Raw genomic sequence first — 21,629 nt, 5'->3', positions numbered from 1 at the left:
AAACAAATTTTGCATTTTACATTTCACATAAATACATACTTTTATTAACACGTCTGCTTTGTCCGACGTGGAGTATGGTACTGTTTTTTAGTGAGCAGGTGTTTGTAGATATGTGCGCTGTGATCTACGTCGCTCTTATAGTTCAGTCGTGTGTTAGTCGGAATATTAATAATGTGTAACATTTCTAGTGTGAAGCGTTTGTTATAGTGTTGTTCCTGTTGCAGTATTTTAGTCTCATCAAAGTTTGGTGTGTGGCCGCTGTCTGCACAGTGGGCCATGAGTGCTGTTTTTTGATTATTAACTTGATGGCAAAATTTAAAATCAGACTTATGCTGTGAAATTCTCGTTTTGAGTTTGGACTTTGTAGTACCTATATATATATTATTGCACGTTTCATCGCTATTGCCTTTACATGGTATCTTGTAAACTACATTATTTTTTTCCATTATTGGTATTTTCGATTTTGTTTTGTTAAATATGTTTTTTAAAGTGTTCGTAGGTTTATGCGCAATTTTTGTAGTTTCTTTATCATAGCAGTCAGATTTTGCTAAACGTTCTGATAGCTGCGGTACATAAGCCACCGACTTGAAAATAATGGGTTTATCGGGAGTTTTTGGTCTATTTAAATTTTTGGTTTTTCTTAATAAAGTTTTTATGGTTTTTTTCGGAAAATCATTGTTTCTTAGTAATGTGAAAATTTCTTTTTTAACTTCTTTGTGGTATACTTCATCTGAAGTCTGCAACATTTTCCGTATACAGCTCTTTGCTGTATTCATAATCATTGTTTTCGGATGTTTTGAATTAAAGTTTATAATTCGTCCTGATGCTGTAGGCTTTTGATACCACTTTAGTTTTAATTGATTTCCTCGTCTGTTTATTATGGAGTCCAGGTATGGTAATTCCTCGTCGTTCTCTAGTTCTATACTAAATTTTATATTTTTGTCAAAAGTGTTTAGTGTGTCAAGTGTGTTTTGTATTTCATTTTCTTTTATTATCGCGAATAGGTCGTCGACGTATTTGGTAAGTATTCTTGGTTTATGTCGCAACTTCAGCATAGTATCATTTAATAATTTTTCCATAACTATATCCGCTATTATTGGGGATGTGGGTGCACCCATCGGCATTCCTTTTAGTTGCGTATAGATAGTATCATTGAATTTGAAATATCTGCTCTCTTGAATGTAGAATTTAATTATTTCCATGAACAGCGTTTTTGGTATCTTTGTGTATTCTTTAATTGTATTCCATTTCTCTTGTATTATTTCAAGTGCCAATTGTATCGGGATGCTAGGGAAAAGCGAAACTACATCAAAGGAAATAAGCTTTTCATCTTCGTATATGTATGTATTGTTTACTACTTTCTTTAAACTCAATTGTGTTTTTAATATTGTACGTAGAACTCGCCGTTACGTTTTTTAAAATGTCTGCCATATATTTGGACAGTGTGTAAGAAGGTGACCCAATTGCTGAGCATATTGGCCTGAATGGAGTTCCTTCCTTATGAATCTTCGGGAGGCCGTAGATTCTGGGTGGCTGTGCGGTGGTTGTTATCATTCTTTTTCTCTCCATCTTTGTGATTATTTCCATGTTAAAAAGTTTTTCTACTAGAGCATTATTCTTGTTTTGTAAACGTGATGTTGGATCCCGTCTCTGAACTCTATATGTTGTTAGATCCATTAATATATCTTCCATTTTCTTATTATACTCTTCAATTTCCATTGCCACCGTTTTATTCCCTTTGTCGGATGTTAAAATTCTAATGTTTTTATTTTCGTTCAGGAATTTCTTAGTTTGCTCCACTGTATCTAAAATTGCATTGTCTATTGTACAATGTTTGTTTGTTGTTGCATGATTTGATATTAACAAAGAGAGTTTTGTGCGAGCTTCCTCCTGTTGATCTTTGCTTTTTATGCTTTGTACCAAATCTTCGCCGTCTGCTATATATTTAAAGAGAGGGAAATTCTTGTTATCTACAGGTAGTCCGAACTTCGGCCCCTTTGCTAGCAATGCTTGAATATCTGGCGGGAATTCCAATTTGGTTTTGTTTACAAACCACTCTTTATGCTTGGTGTTGTTGGTGAATACTTCATTTCGTTTCGCTCTAATTTTCTCATATTTCATCTCTTGACGTTTCTTTAAAGTTGTTGTAGTTTTATTAGCGACATTACTCTCGCTATCCAGTAATTCTTTGAAATCTTTTTCACTCAATTGTATTTTTAATTTGTTGGTTAATTGTTCTCTTTGTTGATTTAATCGTTGCAATATGTATATGCAATATACGAAGATGAAAAGCTTATTTCCTTTGATGTAGTTTCGCTTTTCCCTAGCATCCCGATACAATTGGCACTTGAAATAATACAAGAGAAATGGAATACAATTAAAGAATACACAAAGATACCAAAAACGCTGTTCATGGAAATAATTAAATTCTGCATTCAAGAGAGCAGATATTTCAAATTCAATGATACTATCTATACGCAACTAAAAGGAATGCCGATGGGTGCACCCACATCCCCAATAATAGCGGATATAGTTATGGAAAAATTATTAGATGATACTATGCTGAAGTTGCGACATAAACCAAGAATACTTACCAAATACGTCGACGACCTATTCGCGATAATAAAAGAAAATGAAATACAAAACACACTTGACACACTAAACACTTTTGACAAAAATATAAAATTTAGTATAGAACTAGAGAACGACGAGGAATTACCATACCTGGACTCCATAATAAACAGACGAGGAAATCAATTAAAACTAAAGTGGTATCAAAAGCCTACAGCATCAGGACGAATTATAAACTTTAATTCAAAACATCCGAAAACAATGATTATGAATACAGCAAAGAGCTGTATACGGAAAATGTTGCAGACTTCAGATGAAGTATACCACAAAGAAGTTAAAAAAGAAATTTTCACATTACTAAGAAACAATGATTTTCCGAAAAAAACCATAAAAACTTTATTAAGAAAAACCAAAAATTTAAATAGACCAAAAACTCCCGATAAACCCATTATTTTCAAGTCGGTGGCTTATGTACCGCAGCTATCAGAACGTTTAGCAAAATCTGACTGCTATGATAAAGAAACTACAAAAATTGCGCATAAACCTACGAACACTTTAAAAAACATATTTAACAAAACAAAATCGAAAATACCAATAATGGAAAAAAATAATGTAGTTTACAAGATACCATGTAAAGGCAATAGCGATGAAACGTGCAATAATATATATATAGGTACTACAAAGTCCAAACTCAAAACGAGAATTTCACAGCATAAGTCTGATTTTAAATTTTGCCATCAAGTTAATAATCAAAAAACAGCACTCATGGCCCACTGTGCAGACAGCGGCCACACACCAAACTTTGATGAGACTAAAATACTGCAACAGGAACAACACTATAACAAACGCTTCACACTAGAAATGTTACACATTATTAATATTCCGACTAACACACGACTGAACTATAAGAGCGACGTAGATCACAGCGCACATATCTACAAACACCTGCTCACTAAAAAACAGTACCATACTCCACGTCGGACAAAGCAGACGTGTTAATAAAAGTATGTATTTATGTGAAATGTAAAATGCAAAATTTGTTTATTGTTATGTTTATTATTTTTGTTAGTTGCTACAATCCTGAAGATGATTGCCGTTGAGCAATCGAAATATATCGATTTAAAAGAAGAATCAAAGGGTATTTTTTAATTTTTCAATTATAAAACACGGACCTAAAGCCAGCTATATATACATATTTAAAGATAAAAGGTCGCCAAAAAATTCATAAGATAATATAAAATAATTAATCACCTTATTTTGTAAAAGCTCCAAATTAAAATAATAAAACAATTTTATTGGATTTCACGAACTTAAGCAGAAATGATTTGTATCAAACTAAAATATGTATATATTTTCGTTTTCAGCCATATTTTTTTCTTTTTGCAAAATGGTTACCTAAATCATGCATATATAGTATAATTGCAACAAGTGCTTTTGCGAACAATATAAATATATACGATAAAAGTGAAAATAAACATTACTCGTAAGATACCACAGAGAAGCACTTTTGAGGTAAGTAGCAATTTGCGGTCACAAAAAAAGTAAACAAACCTTAAAATTCACTTACGCTAAAATTTCTTTTTGATTTAGCTTGATAACGGTACTATTCTCTATCATAAAAATTTGTAAGATGATTCAAATCATGCAAAACTATCGGTTTTCAGCAAAAAACTAATATCTGTATTTTTGTTGGTTACACTTAAATTGCGGGAAGGGCTCGATATGCTAATAGTCACATGTGTACATTAATGGCTGAGCCACAATGAACGTTTTCAAACAGATGCCATGATGAGGAAAATGCACGTATTTTTATGAATAGCAGATCGAGAGATCATTGTTTACTATATAGTTTGGCAGCTTAAATTGAGGTTATGTTGCGAATAGACTGGAAGGCACTCGAAGGCCGTGAAAAAGGCACTCGAATGAAGTATAATGAAGGAATGATGTTCGGAGTTTTTTTTAAATTTGCCCAAAATCCTGAATCACAAAAGGGAGTGTAGTTAAGTACGAAAATGAAAATATGTAGTTAGGTTTTCCTCCTTTTTAGCAGGAGATTCTCGATTGTTCATTCGATTACCTTTTTAGCAGGATATCTTTAAATTAAAAATGCAATATACAAACCAATGTTCATTTTATTACCTTTTTAGCAGGGGATTTTCAATTTAAAAATGTAACATACAAACCAATGGTAATTCTATTACCTTTTTAGCAGGAGATTTTCAATTTAAAAATGTAATATACCAACCAATGTTCATTATATTACCTTTTTAGCGGGAGATTTTCAATTTAAAAGTGTAATATATAAACCAATGTTCATTCTATTACCTTTTTAGCGGGAGATTTTCAAATTAAAAATGTAATATACAAACCAATGTTCATTCTATTACTTTTTTAGCAGGATATTTTCATTTTAAAAATGTAATATATAAACCAATGTTCATCCTATTACTCATTTTATCTTTGGGGCTTCACATATACTTTATAATAACATGATTTTAATTTTTACAATTTACTCCTCAATGAAAATAAATGAAACACGTATAAATGTATTCATTAATCATGTTTTTTACTTCTTACTTTATGTTAAAAAATAACTTTGTATTAAAAATAGCAGAACTAAAATCTCAATGACATACTACTTTTATATAATAAAAATGATTATATGCATGGAAGCATACCTGTGCATTATATCTTAACCTTCTCGCTATATAACGTAACAATTCCAGGGGCCGTTTTCACCATCTTCACAAACAATTTATTTGAATGAAATCGTTCAGTGATTTTCAAATAAAGTGGCACTTTGCACGTTCCAAGTTTCCCTGCAACAGATAGATCGAAATTTATTGAGGATTGCACTGCGACCGTTGGTCTGTTGTGCCCTCATCAGATTGCGTCGCATTCCAGTAGCATATGTTTCGCCATCTCTACAGATCGATCAAAAAATCGACATGAATACAAAATTATGTTTTTATTTAGTTGAACGGCGATAGAAACTCGGTTTTTCTCCACAATGCAAGAAACTTCAAGAAGAACGTAAGTTTTTAATGATTTGTGTGTTGCTTCGACGTTGCCGTTGCGTTGCTGATGGATTGAAGCAATTAAAGCGCGTCAGATGTAGACGCAACGCAAGTGCCAAACCGACGTAAGTCACCTTAAGCGTAGTTGCTTTACGTGTTATTTATTATTAATTAAAAACGTTGGATCTCGTACAAAGTTAAACTTAGGCAAGATACACACGAGGCATAGCTTTGTAGACCATTGTAAATCTTACCAAGTAGCGCAACTAACAACTGATCGGTGAAAAATCGCACATTCAAACGCACAGTTCTCGACTCAGTTTCAAAAAAAAAAAAGACTTAAGGTTATTTAGCTCAAATTTTCAAGTGAGATACTCCTTACGAATTTATGTATATAGAATATATAAGGCGTTTTTGTTGTTATTAAAACAATATTTTTATTTATATGAAAGCTTTTATAATTTTTTTTATAACTTTGAAAAAACTCCGAACACCATTCCTTCATTATATGTCATTCGACTGCCTATTTCACTGCATTTAGTTTAGTATACAGAATATATGAACCAAAATTGGAATAAAAAGAAAAAAATATGTACCTTTTATTGTAAACTGATGTAATGTGAAATTCTAATTTTCTGAGATTTTATGTTACAATATTATTAACCTGCTGACGACAATAATGTTCAGTCTCGTATTACACTCAATGAGATTAAACTAGCGGAAATAGATGTCTATGCATCTTTGTGTTATAAATTTTGCTAATTGAAAATGCTTTGCTTTTGAAATATAAGGTGAATCAACCCTAAATAAATCTGTGTATGTAACACCATAAAAACATGGTTTATTACTATTATTTTTATACTACACCGATGTATTCAGAAATACTCCGTATGAATTTATTCTGAAATTTGTATTTGGCTGCATAGTGTTTTTACAGTAAAGTGTATTAATTTTTAATGAAAAATGCAGAGCAAAAATATATCAAATTCTTCAAACTATTATAAAAATATTCTTTGACAGAAAATTAGCCACCCACTTCAGTGCCCCAGAAATTAGCCGGAGAATTCAACCATATAATATGACAAAACTTGAATTCCATTCTCCCAAAAAACCTAAATTTTGAGTTAGTCTGTTTACAATAATACGAGTTATATATGTTTCTATAATTCTTTTATTTTTCCATCAAAAATACAAATTTTATAAAACTGCTAACGGCTACTGCATAGAAGTATTAACTTAGGAATTACACAGGCAACAAATATTAGGCCAAGTCTAAAGACCCTGTCCTATTTGGCGTCATTTGTAATTAAAAACAAAAAAATTCAGTCATTTAACCTCTCTTATACACTTCATGAAATATGTATATGAACGGGGACTTTTACAATTATCATCGGGCTTTGCATGTGCTTTATTTATGGGCTCATAAAACTGCCACATTTCACTTCTTTTTTTACTATAATTTGCTCTCATCTTTCACTCGGTATTAAAACGGATTTTTAATAAATTAATACAACCAAATTTTCGCAGCCAACCAGATCAAAACGTCGTTTTTAAAAATATCAAATCAAAATAACGTCGCCTGAAAGAGCAAACTAGCTAAAAGTAAACACAACCGAGTGAAGAAATATCGTTTCATGAAGAAATATCACTTCTGAAGAAATAACGCCAATCACTGATATATTTGGATAGCTAGTAGTGATGAACGATATTTCATTATTGTTGATTGCATCGCCGCTATCACTGTTAGTATTAGAATTTCATGCTGAAGGAAAATCGCCAATCACATTCATTCGCGGCAATACCGATAGTAAAATATCGTTCCATCACAATCTACTACTATGGCAGTCGCTTGCATACTACTATTTCATTATTTAAAAAAATTAGTTCTGAAAAATGCAACTTTGTTACATGCATTCTCAAACACGGTTGCCACACCATGTTTTCATTTGGGACGAAAATTCATCGAAAAAAGGACAGACCTCAAAAAAAGGACCAAATTTTAGTTTTATTTTACTGGTATACAAACAATTCGGCAAAATACTAGAGTATCGTATTTGTTGTAAAAAACAAAAATTGTAGGATGTTTCAGTGGTTTCCTGTATAAAATTTTAATAAAGGAGACACTTGGCTTTAGTTCAAACTGCACAAACAAAAATAAAGTGTACCTTTAGGTATAACATTTTCAAATTTCTAGGATAAGACTATATCTTTCACCAATCAAACATTGTGAACCGAATTTTGTTTGATTGCAATAATATAAAATGTATAGCGCAGTTAGGTTTTAGTAAAGAACGGTTGAAAAATTTGCGTTGCGGAAACTCAAGAATTTGTAAATGGAACTAAGCAATTGTGTTAATGCTTTTTTATAGATGCTTACATTTTCCCTACCACTTTAAACTTCATACCAGAGCCTAGATTCAGTAAGTGTGAGTTTTGAACTCAGACTAAAAATGAAGCGTCTTAAATGTTTCAACTGTATAATAATTGAATACCAATCGAAATATCTAACAAGTATTTTTCTGGTAAGTCCGTTGTTTGATCAAAAATTAATGACAATGTGTTTGCCCGAACATTCAACACTTCCTTTTTAATGCCTGTCCTAAATTATCTCCCAGATGAAATGTCATTGTACTGCTACATTTTATTGACAGAGCAATTTTCGTGGTAATAATTCCATTGAAGTAAATTGAAAATTATATGTGGGTAATAAATTTACGGCAAATCTTTTAGCAGTATTTTGAATTTTTGTTTCAGTGAAAAAGAAATAAAAGGACCAAAATTGAGAAAAAGGGACCAGCGGACCATATAGGGTTGGAAGCACAAATCACACACAGAAGGCTGAGCATTCACGAGTTCAAAATTGCTTAGTTCTGCGCATCTACGTCATAGTTGACTTCTTGAGCGACTGAAAGAAAGAGAGAAAAAAACAAGAGCTAAAGGAAAATGACGTAAGAATTTCCGATAAAAAACAGCTGATCTTTTGTTTACATGCGCAATGCGCAATCCTCTGTGTGTGATTTGCGTGTTGGAAGGGACAATTTTTGCTCCAAATGGACTGAAGTGGCAACCATGTTCTCAAATGCAAGCTTCCACATCAAATACATATACCAGTGCACGGACCTTTTAAAAGAGAATGATGGTTGACGAAAATAAATAGTGGTATAAGTTCGTAGATTTTTTTTTTAAGAAAACAATAGCTACATTTTATATTTGTACAAAACAATTCATGTAAATAAATGTAAACCAAATAAAGCACATTTCACGGAAATAACCCTTTAAAAAACTGTGTAAAGAAAACAAAAAAATTCATGTAAATTTTTATATACGTAGCTATAGGCATAAGTTTATATTTACTTTTTTCCTGTATTTTGAGCTTGAAATACTGAGTAAACTTTATCGATACGTCACATTTCAACAACAATTTTCCAATGTACCAGTATTTTTCTGCTACAAAATAACCGACTTTGGCATGTTTTCGTTTACTTAAAACTTTTTTTATTTTCGTTCAAAATTATTCATATTGTAACGAATTTATTGAAAAACGAATGTTAGCAGCACTGAGCGATTCTATCGTCTCTAAGCCGATGCTAAGCAGTGACGTGAATTCACATCCATAGATCAATCATTATGTATCTACATAAACGAAACAATAATTGCGTCTACACATATGTACCATGTACGTATACGAGCAGCGGAGAGTCAATGCACAAAAACATGCATATATCTGAGATACTCCCATAAGTATGCAATGAGAAAAACTATAAAATTGTGCAATTGTAGTTACAGCTGAGAAGTTTGAGAGCTGCTGGACTAGTAGATTCTGGAAGCGCCTAGAAGATGCGAAGGTGGAAATCATAGAGTATAAAAGGCGGCAATTGTAGAGGCGTTGGAATTCAGTTTGATTTGAGATTTCGATTAAGACGCTATCTAGCGAGCAATAGCAGTATTATTTTGAATAGTAGAGTTTCATTGAGCTATCAATCAGTGTGGTTATTAAGCAAGCTATTCGTTACACAGTTTGAGTGTTATTGTGAAGTACTTTAATAAAAGCCATTTTGCATTATTACATATTAGAGTTATTTATTCAACAGTTTAGTGATTCGAACTTATCAGAAGGGCAAATAAGAGGATTTGCAAGTAAATTCGTTACAATTGGTGTCAGAAGAGGAATTGTTGAATAAATTCCAGAGGACAACAAGGACATGGCAAAGTTCGGTGAATTGAAGATCCAGCAACTGAAGAAGGAGTTGCAGAGCCGTGAATTGAATACAAGCGGCGTTAAACTTGAACTTCAGGCACGGCTACGATAGGCAACACCGATTCTCGTAATAACAGTGTGAGAGACGTTGCGATATTGTGGGATGGAACAGGGACCCTGCATAAGATGGTTATGAAGCATTGATGGCCGCTGTCGAGAGACGTTATGGAAGCGAGTATGGGAGAGTGAGGATGGTAAATGCAAGAAGAAACTGATAGTTGTTCCCAGAAAGAGGATTCCTGACGTGCTCAGCGAGCTGCATAATGGTCCAAGCGGAGGTCATCTTGGAATCACGAAGACGCTCGAGAAGATTAAACAGAGATTCTATTGGGTTGGTTGCCGTCAGTTGGTCACTGAGTGGATTGCGAACTGCGAGGTTTGCAGCAGAGCGAAAGGGCCCAGAACCCGAAGTCATGGCCAGATGAAGCAATATAAATCAGGTGCGCCATTTGAAAGGATCGCTATGGATGTCATCGGTCCATTTCCTACTAGCAACGGCGGAAACAAATATGTACTGGTAGTTATGGATTATTTCAGCAAATGGCCAGAGGTATACCCAATTCCAAATCAAAAAGTGGAAACGGTAGCAGAAGTGTTTATAAACAATTGGGTTGCAAGGTATGGTGTACCAATGGAGTTACATTCTGACCAAGGCAGGAATTTCGAATCAGCTGTGCTCCAGGAAATGTGTAAATCATTGGGCATTCGAAAAACACGGACAACTGCATTGCATCCTCAATCTGATGGTATGGTAGAACGATTCAATAGAACATTGGAGGAGCACTTAAGGAAAGTAGTAGACAAATACCATAAAGAGTGGGATACCCGCATACCATTATTCTTGATGGCTTACCGATCAGCAGTGCATGAGACAACGGGCCAAACCCCTGCAAAAGTAATTTTTGGCAATGACCTTAGACTAGAAATGTCAAGAAATCCACTAGTGATTTGGAAGAAGAGCTAAGAGAAATACATGATCTGATAAGGCAACGAACAAAGATTATGAGTGACAAGATGAAAGCCAGATACGATAAAGCAATTAATTCAGAAGGTTTTCAGGAAGGAGATTTGGTGCTTTTATACAACCCACAACGTAAAAAAGGTTTGTCCCCGAAATTGCAGTGTAATTGGGAAGGCTCATACAAAGTTGTAAAACGGATCAACGATGTAGTGTACCGCATACAAACCATCGGTAAACCACGAATCAAAATGAAAGTGGTCCATTTGGAACATTTAGATCGGGAGATTTGTCTAATCGGGACGATCAGACTTAGGTGGAGGGCAGTGTAACGAATGTTAGCAGCACTGAGCGATTCTATCGTCTCTAAGCCGATGCTAAGCAGTAACGTGAATTCACATCCATAGATCAATCATTATGTCTCTACATAAACGAAACAATAATTGCGTCTACACATATGTACCATGTACGTATACGAGCAGCGGAGAGTCAATGCACAAACACATGCATATATCTGAGATACTCCTATAAGTATGCAATGAGAAAAACTATAAAATTGTGCAATTGTAGTTACAGCTGAGAAGTTTGAGAGGTGCTGGACTAGTAGATTCTGGAAGCGCCTAGAAGATGCGAAGGTTGAAATCAAAGAGTATAAAAGGCGGCAATTGTAGAGGCGCTGGAATTCAGTTTGATTTGAGATTTCGATTAAGACGCTATCAATCAGTGTGGTTATTAAGCAAGCTATTCGTTGCACAGTTTGAGTGTTATTGTGAAGTACTTTAATAAAAGCCATTTTGCATTATTACATATTGGAGTTATTTATTCAACAGTTTACTGATTCGAACTTAGCAGAAGGGCAAATAAGAGGATTTGCAAGTAAATTCGTTACAATATAAAACTGATAAAAATATCGCAGGAAAATATTTGCGACCTCTCGAGAACTACTTTTCTACAGCTGCACTACTGTGAGGTAATATTGCTAAGTAGCACATTTATTCATTCAAATTTCCTTTTAGAAGACTTTTTTCAGTTCTCAACTTTATCCATCCTTCAAGAATATCGTCAGAAAATGTCTTTTCTATTAGTTTTTTATCATATAACATTAATGATCGCCATTCGTTCATAAGAATTTCCATGGAAGTCTTGTGAAATGGAAAAGCTTTAAGTAAGGGAACAATCATTGTCATTTGACTAGAATTAATATTTTTTTCATCAAAATTTTCCAAAAGGTGTAACTTTTCGTCTTCGAAATTGAATCATTCCTAATTTCCTTATAAAGGCAAATGTTGGTAGATTTTTGGGCTTTGGTGGTAGAAGTGTAGAAAATGAAAATGGGCTAAAAAGTTGGTATATCTAGCAATAAAGTGGTAAAGTCCGTGCACTGTGTGTACAGCAGTTCTAGCAGGCGAAACGTCTAGACTGTAGCATTAATATGCGAATGAAGCAGCAGAGAGTACAAAAGAGCGCAAGCTGCAGCAGACCCAACCCCTTCCATTAATTTGGAACCATCCGTATACACGTGTATCGCATGGTCTACCATTTCTGCACCCAGGTACCAACCCTCCGGCTCAATTATGGCCCTAATATCTCTTTCGAGCTCAGGCACGAGACCATATATTCCGTTTGCCCAATATTAGATGGCGCTATACTGCTGTGGCCATAAGGTCTGCACTCAAGCTGCTCCGAAGCCTTAAGCCTTGTTGCCGTTGCTAACGCAATGTTTTTGGCTGTTAGGTCTGCAGGTGGGACGTCTAGAATGGCATGAAATGTTGCTTTCGGGATAGTTTTTAAGGTTCCCGTTATGCTAATCATTGATACTATGTATACCCTCTCAAGTTTTTTGGTATACGTCCTTTTTTTGTGTGGCTGTCCGCCAAAGAAGAACCCCATAGTAAAGTATGGGTTTGACAATTGCCGTAAATACCCAATGAGAGAGTTTGGGTGAGAGGCCCCAAGTGCATTCTAGCATCCTCTTTGTTATGGAATCGCATCTTCGGTGGAAGCAGTAAGGAAGGCGGTCGGCATGATGTGGTGGTGCACAGTGGCTAGTCATTGTCGGCTGAGGCGGGTCCTTGCCAACCTTACTGTTCCTGCGCCATAATCAGAAAAAAATGTCATATCATGCCTTTCAAACTCAGCTATTAAATTTAAAATAAACTGACAGAAGCGCAGATACCGACTCAAAACGCTTATCAATACAAATTAAAACGATATCCGGTCGAACCGGATGCCACGGACAGACCGTTAAAACATTCAAAATTTAAAATTCAAAAAAAAATTAATCTAACGCAAAAAAATTACCGAACCGGAAATGACCGGTTACCACAAGTTCAAAATCAAAATGAAAAAAAAGCGGCTGAAAAATAAAAATACAAATAAAAGGGCCGAATATATAGAGGGGCGCCGCGGGTGGTGTTGCGACGCCCGGTGCATTTACCCACCCTCAAAAACCATGGCTACCGACGCACCTGAATTTCGGTGGCCCCTTACCTGGTAACCCTACGTTCCTTCTAAATGAGCCAGAACACCAGCATTCCCATTTTAATTACAAAGTTTATTCAAATTTCATTATTATTAACGTATGTATGCTACAAAAAAAAATTTTACGATAGTACAGGTTTCTTAACCAGGGCTACCGCCTAGGCTCCAAAGCCAAAACAAGGCTGCTTATAGCATCGTCCCAAGACAACTTCAGAACAAAAAAAAATGTTGAACTACGAGCAGCTATTTACGCTATGAAAATGAATGTAAGTGCGTGTAGTATATAAAGGGAGAGAAAAAAAAATGATCCAACAGTTTCCCACTTTATTGGGCCGAAGTTGAAAACGAAATCTAATATGAATATTTAAGTCTGGCTAAGTTTGTCCTGTTGGGGGTTCCTTTCTTTTCTCTTAATTTTGCTCGTAATATTTCAAGCTATACCTATATTTATGTCCCCCCTTTTTTTTGTCAATGGTTATAAACGCTTGGTGTGAGAAAAAAAAAATGTAATTAAATGTGCTTATGGATAGTAAATATACTACATACAAAGTAAAAATTTCGTTTAATGCCCTTTTTTTTTTTTTTTTGTTATTCACAAAACATATTTTAGGGCTATAAAGTTTGGATACAAATTCCGATAATTGGGGCCCCCTTACAAAATTATTATGTTGTTGTAGTAGACTTTGAGTTTAACAAAATATCAATTTGGTATAACGCATAGTATAAGGACACTAATATGTAATACGTACTAAGAAAATTGGTTATACAAGCAATTAAGATTAAATTTGGGGTAAATCATACTCCTCGAAGAAATCGTTTCGCATATTCAAGTAAAACGTAAACTTTTAAATTCATAGCAAATCATACTCATCACGAAATCGTTTTACATATTCGAGTAAAACGTAAACTTTTAAATTTATAGTAAAATTAACGGAATCGTTTTACATTCTCAGGTAAAACGTGAACTTTTAAATTTATAGTAAAATTAAAGAAATCGTTTTACATGTTCAGGTAAAACGTAAACTGTTTTGCATTTACCAGTCAGTGCTGGTATTGTTTTGTTTTTTTTTCTCTTGCTTCTAAGTTAATTAAACCTATCTACTTAACTTTACGTTACGTCTACTTTTTTTTTGCATGGTATAATAAGTTAACTTTACTACAAGTGGATGCAGCTTGCTCTCTTTAACTTAGGTATATGCATGTATGTATGTATTACGTGTTAAGATTCTATACTAGGGTGATAGCCTTGAATTTGAATATGTATGTATATTGTTAATATACATATGTTGTTGCAGAGTCAAAAAAAAATTAAAGAACAAGGTTGAGACTACAAATACGTATATTTAGTTCAGTATTGGAACGAACTCACCGCTGATATTCGTTGTCGCAATTAGGATGGCCGCAGGCCTATGTTCGCTGCCCTGTGGTTGTTGTTGTAGCTGGTATTGTTACGCTGGTATCGTTGTAGCCTGAATGGTCGGGGCTGATAAGGTTGCGGCTAGTATTGTTGTAGCCGGTATGGTCGTAGCTGATAAGGTTGCGGCTAGTATTGTTGTCGGTGGTACCGCCTGCTGTTGGTGTTAACATTAGTGGCCGCAGGCCTATGGTCGCGGCCCCGCTACGTGCCTTGCAACTGGTGGTGGCGGTACGTCTGGTGGTTGTTGCGCCCGTGGCTGGCGCTAATGAAGGGGTTGGGGGAGGTACTACCGATGGTGATGCCCGTGGTAATAGTAGGCGCCGTTGGTGGTGGTTGGCGCTATGGTCCGAGGTAACCGAATGACCCGGGTGGCGATAAAGCTTCGTGCTGGCCTTTACGAGCCGGATGACTTGGCCATTTTGACGTTAGTTGTATTACGCGGCAGCGTACTGCTGGCCCTGCAGGCGGAGGTGGTGTCGGACGCTTTTCCGCAGGTGGTAGTGTTCTTCGTAAACGTAGAGGAAGGGATTTATCTCACTAGGTGTGACTGTGAACGCCGACCTACTTCAACTGGATCTTGGGTCAACACAACACAACCGGTGTAAGGTTTATTACCACCCAAAATTAGACGCGTAGAAACGAGATTTGTCGGAATGAACGGTTTCGGTACTTTGCGCTATCGACTCCTTCCTAGTTTCTGGGCATTTACCTGTTTACGCGCACAGCCGGCGAGGGTGTTTTGTGATTAGTTGAGTATCGTTAGGGAGGCGCAGTTGAAGTGAGCAATAAAGTTACTGAAGCAGTATATTAACTGAGCTTGACGCCTTTGCTGTTGAAGTTGTGTCCCTAAGTGTTATATGATCCCTTATATATAATTGCAGGGCCGCCAAAAATTTTGCTCAACCAATATACCAACCTTCCTCCTTTTTTTCTTGCCGGAAACTCATGGCAATTTTCGCTAGTGACCGCCCGTCTGTCTTTTTCCTTGTTTTTCGATACTTTTTATCGCAACTTTCGCCACATCACTAGGTGTGTTCGCGCGAACACGCTCCCAAGTGGATCGTAGCCGTAGACCGTAGCAGCAGACCGTAACAAACCTGCTTCGCTTTGAAGACCTGACGATGAAGCGAACAGGAAACCGGATCATCTGTGGGAAGCCACTGCCAGGGATCTTCGACGACAAGCAACGTGGGGCACGACTCACCCCTGAAATAAGAGTCTCAAAGTCCTACTACGAAGCTAGCCGGGCAACATAGGTCCATCAAAAAAAAACTAAGTCAAGTTGGGAATTAATTCTGTTTCCTAGTTTAAAAGGGCTTTGCGGAAATTAGACATTTGTTATGGAGAACTCGTCAAAACTCCGAAAGATGATTTCTAGTGGGCATCGCTCCCACAGGAATGCAAAACAAAAAAAAAGGTGTAGACATTTTGATCTGGAGAACTCGTCCAAACTCCGAAAGGCTAGTCCGACCTAAGCGTGGACTGCCAGGGTGTTCACGGTCCTCGGTGAGTACGCGCGTGAACATCCTATGAGGTCAGTGCTCGGGGAGAATACTGGGCGAGATGTCCCCTACCGCCAAAACGCCCAGACAAAAAAAGAGGTCCAATTGGTAGAGAAAAAAAAAGTAAAATTGTAATTTGTCAAAGAAACGTTCTTTCTGGTTCATTGCGGACGAATGTCCGAAGCGTGAAAGCGACCTATCAATTTCCCGTTTAGGTCTTCGAGATCATACAGTGCATTGCTTATTTTTCGAAGACGCGACACTTCAGGTATTTTGGTAGGAATTTGGCGTTAATGCCCTGTTTGAAGTTACTTAAGGCAAAGTTTCTCCGAAAAACTTCCTGACCTTCCTTATAGTTGAATTGTCTAGAGCGCTTGTTATAGGTGGTTACTCCCCTATCCTTGGCCTGATCGAAATTTCTACGGATCTGCTCACGAATATTAGTCAACTTGTCAGCTCGGCTCACTACCGTAACCTGGTCTTCCCGAAGGCTGCCGAGTTTCCCTAAAATGTTGTACGTTGAGGCATGTTGGACCATATTTTGGCCATATAATGCAAAGTATGGAGAACACTGAATCGCCGTATGAAAATCACTTCTCAAAACTGATAAAATCTCGGGTATATGCTTATCCCAATCGGTGTGGTCAGGTTTATCTTTCAGGAAAATATTAATCTTCGACACAATTTCTCTATTAACGCGCTCGGGTGCGTTCGCTTGAGGAGAATATAACCCCGTCCTCACGTGCGTCACCCCGTAATTTGCAAAAAATTGGTTCATTTCCTTCGAGATAAACTGTTTACCATTGTCACTGTGAATAAACTCAGGGACCCCTACAGCCGGAAAAATTTCTGAAGCGAAGTAATTTATAGCGTTTACAGTGGTGGCTCTCTGCATGGGCTTTAGCCAAACGTATTTTGAAAAATGGTCTAGTACTATGAAAATAAATTGATTTCGCCGCTTAGATCTCGGATATGGCCCTAGGAAATCGCAATATAATCGCTGAAATGGCCTCTCGGATGCAAAGGTATTCTCTATAGGCGGTCTCGACTGCTGATTAGTAGGTTTTACTGATTTGCAGGCATCACAATGCTGGACGTAGTCCCTGACGTCCTTAGCCTGTTGCGGCCAGAAGTATTTCTGCCTAACACGTTCTGCCACCCGCCATGGTAACTCCGGTTAGCGTCATGTGTTAATCTCACTGCTTCCTCAGTCAATCCTTTCGGCAACCATAATCGCCACAGCGAGTCTTCTTCCCCTTCCACCCCCTTACGATATTTAACTCGTTTGAAAATTACCCCGTCCACCACTCGTAAATCCGGAAGCGATTCCTCGTTTTCGGTGACGGTCCGAATCAAGTCTAAATATTCGTTGCTGCTAAATTCGGGAGAGACTAAATCTATTTCCCCGGGTGTGGTAGTGAAAGTCAACTCATCGGCATCAAACCGCGACAGCGCATCTGGTACTACATTCAGGGTGCCCTTACGATGATCAATTTTAAAGTTGTATCTTTGCAGTAAGAGCGACCACCTCTCCAACCTCCCGCTCAAGTCCTTTTGTGTCATTAACCACTTGAGACTGGAGTGGTCCGTGATGATACGAAACGGTAATCCCTCAACATAGGGTCGGAAACGCTTCACGCTGAATATGGCGGCGCGACATTCCAGCTCGGTTACCGTGTAATTGCGTTGAGCATTATTCAGTTTTTTCGACACAAACGCGATCGGATGCTCAGCGCCCTCGTCATCGACCTGGAACAACACTCCGCCAACACCTATTTTGGAAGCGTCGCATTGTATTACGAATTCCCTTGAAAAGTCTGGTTGGGCCAAGACAGGGGCGGAACTCAAAGCTACTTTTAGCTTTTCGAAGGCCTCTATAGCTTCAGAGGTAAGCTTGAACGGGCCTGCTGACTTACGGAGACAGTCGGTCAAGGGACCTGCCAAGTCAGCAAAATTTGTAATAAACGCCCTGTACCAATTCGCCATGCCCACAAACCTACGCACTTGCCGAGGGGATTTGGGGATTGGGAAGTTTTGCATTGCTTCTATTTTTCCCGGATCCACTTTCAGACACCCGCTGCCTATCAAGTACCCTAAGTAGCGTATTTCCTTCTGACAAAATTTACATTTTTAAACGTTTATTGTCAGCCCTGCGTCTCTCAAACATTGGGCCACTTCCGCTAGCAATTTCAGGTGATCCTCAAAATTAGTGCTACATACCATCAGATCTTCCAGGTTGACAAAGACGTTCTCTCGCAGACGCGAAGGGATTGCCTTGTCCATCAGCCTACTCATAGTCTGCGGTCCATTGCACAGACCAAATGGCATTACTTTGAAGTGGTACAGAGGCCTCCCCGGAACTGCGAATGCTGTTTTTTCCTTAGAGGACTCTGTCAATTTGATCTGGAAGAACGCGTCCTTCAGATCAATGCCACTAATAAAATGCGTATCTTTCAGTCTGCTCAATAAGCCGTTGATATGAGGCAGGGGGTACGAGTCTTTCTTAGTCACCGCGTTGACCTTCCTGGAATCTATGCACAGCCTAACTTTACCTGGTTTCCGGACCAGTACTACAGGACTACACCACGGGGAATTTGATTCTTCTATAACTCCTAATTCGAGTAACCTGTCTAGTTCGCTAAAAGCTTCGGCTTGCCTCGGTGGCGAAAGAGGGAAATGTTCGCTTTTTATGGGAACGGCATCACCGGTGTCAATGTGACGCTCCACTAATTTAGTTTGCCCTAGGCCTAACTTATCGTACGAAGGAAACGTCTCGATGACCTTTTGCAATTCTAATTTCCGGTCTGGTGACAATTCATGGAGGTTGAATTCCTCTTCCTTTTCAAGTCTAATCTCTATGCACTCTACGCTTGGAAATATTTCGGGAGCTAACGCAAATGCTCTCCAAAAATCTACCCCGAAGTACGCTTCTTGGAGCAATGAGGGAACAAGGTAAAAACGAATAACCTTTGTGGTATTTTTGAAGGTGACTGGTAGGGATACTGAGCCTAAAATTTTTTGCTTGTTGCCGCCCGCGGTATATACGAACGCATGTAGGGGCTGATATTCGAAGCCGTTATCCTCTAGGAATTCTAATCCATTTTTCCCTAAGATGGAGACGTTGGCTCCCGAGTCCAACAGCCCTACAAGAAAGCTATCTCTATTTTAGCCTTTACTAGAGGCCTTTCATCCTCTGTAAGCGTTAACGTGGTGGCTTGCAGCAGTCTACGCTCCTGTACTCTCCTGTGGTATCTCTTCCTAAACTTCAAAATATTGTCCGACACCGGGTATTGTTCAAAAATGGAATGTCTTATTTGTTCGTACCTATGTTCCTTTCTTCAGGGTTTGGTGAAAAATGCGTTTGGCACGCGACATCCCTATGCTGGCGTCGCAGAATCTTGATACGCTCGCCCATCGCGGATGAGGACGTTTGACTCTCGGATTCGGAACTATTCGAATTGTCCGTACTGTCAGGGTAAGTTATTATCACGTTTGAGGCTCTTCTACCAGGGTACTGCTGCACCTCGGAAGCGTATCACCTCCATGCAGAGATTCACCCTCTGGTTCAGTGCACGGGACGACGCCTCGAGCACTGGCTGGTGTGGGAGTTATGAAGCCGAACGAGGTTCCCCCGCCTTGTCGCTCGGGTACTGGTTTCCCTGCCTGCGATGGTCCCTAGGGCATTTTGGAGTTAATACTCCTCTATGGCCACACTTGAAGCAAAAGGGATTCATAATGGGTTTCTCGCAGTATATGTATGAGTGGCCCATTGCCTGGCAATTCCAGCATTGGAATCTCGAATAGTCTGGTCTCCTGTTGCGTCGACATTCCAGCGCCTCTATCTGCGGATCCATTTCGCCGTCCTCGCCTTCCATCCTCATGTCTGGGGTTGGCACGCGTGCTTCAATCAGTAGAAGCTCCGACATGGGTTCTCTTAAGCGCATATGTCGCATTAGGGTTTTGTTTTGTGAACAGCCAGTACCATTCTTCGGCCCGCCCGGAAAGAAACAGGTGGAAACTAGCCATTATTTGTTCGTCCGTGCATTGTGTGCGCTCACACAAGGTGTTCAGTTTAAGAAGGAAATCGGCAACGCTCCCAGTGCCGTCGAACGAGATTTTCCACTCCTGCGGTTTCACTGCTATGCTGCATGGAGTCGGGTACATTTGTGGTACTACCGTTGGCAATGGGTTACGGTCCATCCTACTTGCGTTCCTGTTTTGCTGGTTTGATTGCTGCGCGGATTCGAGAGCGGCGTTGAGCTGGTCCATATTAGTTCTAATTGACCCCATCTCTCTCCGCATTTCCTCCTGCGAAGCCTGGAACAGCTGGTGTAGCACGTCCACCCACGAGCCTCCACGAGTAGCTTCGTTCTGGATCCCTGGAGTATTCGTCCGGTCACTTGGAGCTTCTCTTATATTTCCCATTCCATAATTAGGTGGTAAATCACCAGCTCCATCTGGAGCGTAGGTCGACACATTGGTCATTAGCCCCGAGATATCATGCGCGTTTAATAGGGGCGCGTTCAATTGACTGTTGCTTCCCGGTCTGTCCAATTTTTCGCCAGGGTCAGTCAGGTCCGAGCCCATGTTTATTCCCGCGGTATCTCCATATGGTCCACCTACTGGGGTGTGCACCACCAAGGGAAGCCTGGCCTTGGAGAAAGCCCCCTATTATTACCGCCCCGGTTCTGGCTCCCCCGAAAGCTTCCCGCACTCCCGAACGGAGTATTTCGGCCCGGCTGGCCGTACGACTGCTCGCGTGACATAGTCCGTAAAAAAAATGTAACTTATGTGGTAGTTTTGATAAAAAAAAAACTTTTGCCGCGTAATGCAGTTAGGGGTCAAATAAAAATGTATATAAGAAAAATCGCGTGAATAACTGCAGTAAATAATCGATGTTCGTATCGAAAGACAAAAAAAAAACAGCTGAAAGAAAATTAGTAGTTAAGTTAAATATATAGTGCAAGTGATCAATGGGAAGCTGGCATCCCCTTCCCGAAGGCACTCGGGCTACAGGAAAAAAAATTACATAAATTCATTCATACTTGTCCCTAGTGCTCCCAACTGCAATGCGAGGGGGTCTTAAGGCCCCCCTCCGAGACTGGTTGGGGCCACTAGGGTCAGTTCCAGGCACACGCGGGTTGGTCTCAACACGCCCAGCCGCAACGCAGGGGCAGTTGGTTGGGGGTGTTGAGGCCTCCCGTCCATTCTTACTGGACACCCCTCCTGCCTCCGCCGCAATGGGTGGAGCGGTTTCGAAACCGCTACCCAGTCTGGTGGGGCAGGAAGGAGTGCCACTCTGAATCCCAGCTCAACCCGTCACAGTCCAGGTGGTATTCGAAACTACCACCTGGGACGTGGGATGAGCTGGGGTTCTTTCAACACATACACACACACACTCACTCACACAAATTCGGCAGATAAA

At 38.7% G+C, this 21,629-nt stretch overlaps 1 protein-coding gene and 1 long non-coding RNA gene across 2 annotated transcripts in view; one reads left to right on the top strand and one right to left on the bottom strand.

Moving 5' to 3' along the window:
- Window positions 1–21,629, bottom strand: part of LOC137236642 (uncharacterized) — a 46,240-nt gene that overhangs the window by 5,824 nt on the left and 18,787 nt on the right. The window lies entirely within an intron of this gene.
- On the top strand, window positions 2,286–3,774 carry LOC137236630 (uncharacterized). Its single transcript, XM_067759475.1, has 2 exons — window positions 2,286–3,575; window positions 3,641–3,774. The coding sequence occupies exon 1, from the start codon at window positions 2,413–2,415 to the stop codon at window positions 3,568–3,570; it is 1,158 nt and encodes a 385-aa protein (XP_067615576.1). The 5' UTR covers window positions 2,286–2,412; the 3' UTR covers window positions 3,571–3,575; window positions 3,641–3,774.

Source organism: Eurosta solidaginis, chromosome 1, assembly GCF_040869045.1.
Source record: "Eurosta solidaginis isolate ZX-2024a chromosome 1, ASM4086904v1, whole genome shotgun sequence".
Lineage (NCBI taxonomy): Eukaryota > Metazoa > Arthropoda > Insecta > Diptera > Tephritidae > Eurosta > Eurosta solidaginis.
The sequence above is the reverse complement of the archived record's forward strand: the minus strand, read 5'-3'. Positions and strand labels throughout refer to the sequence as shown.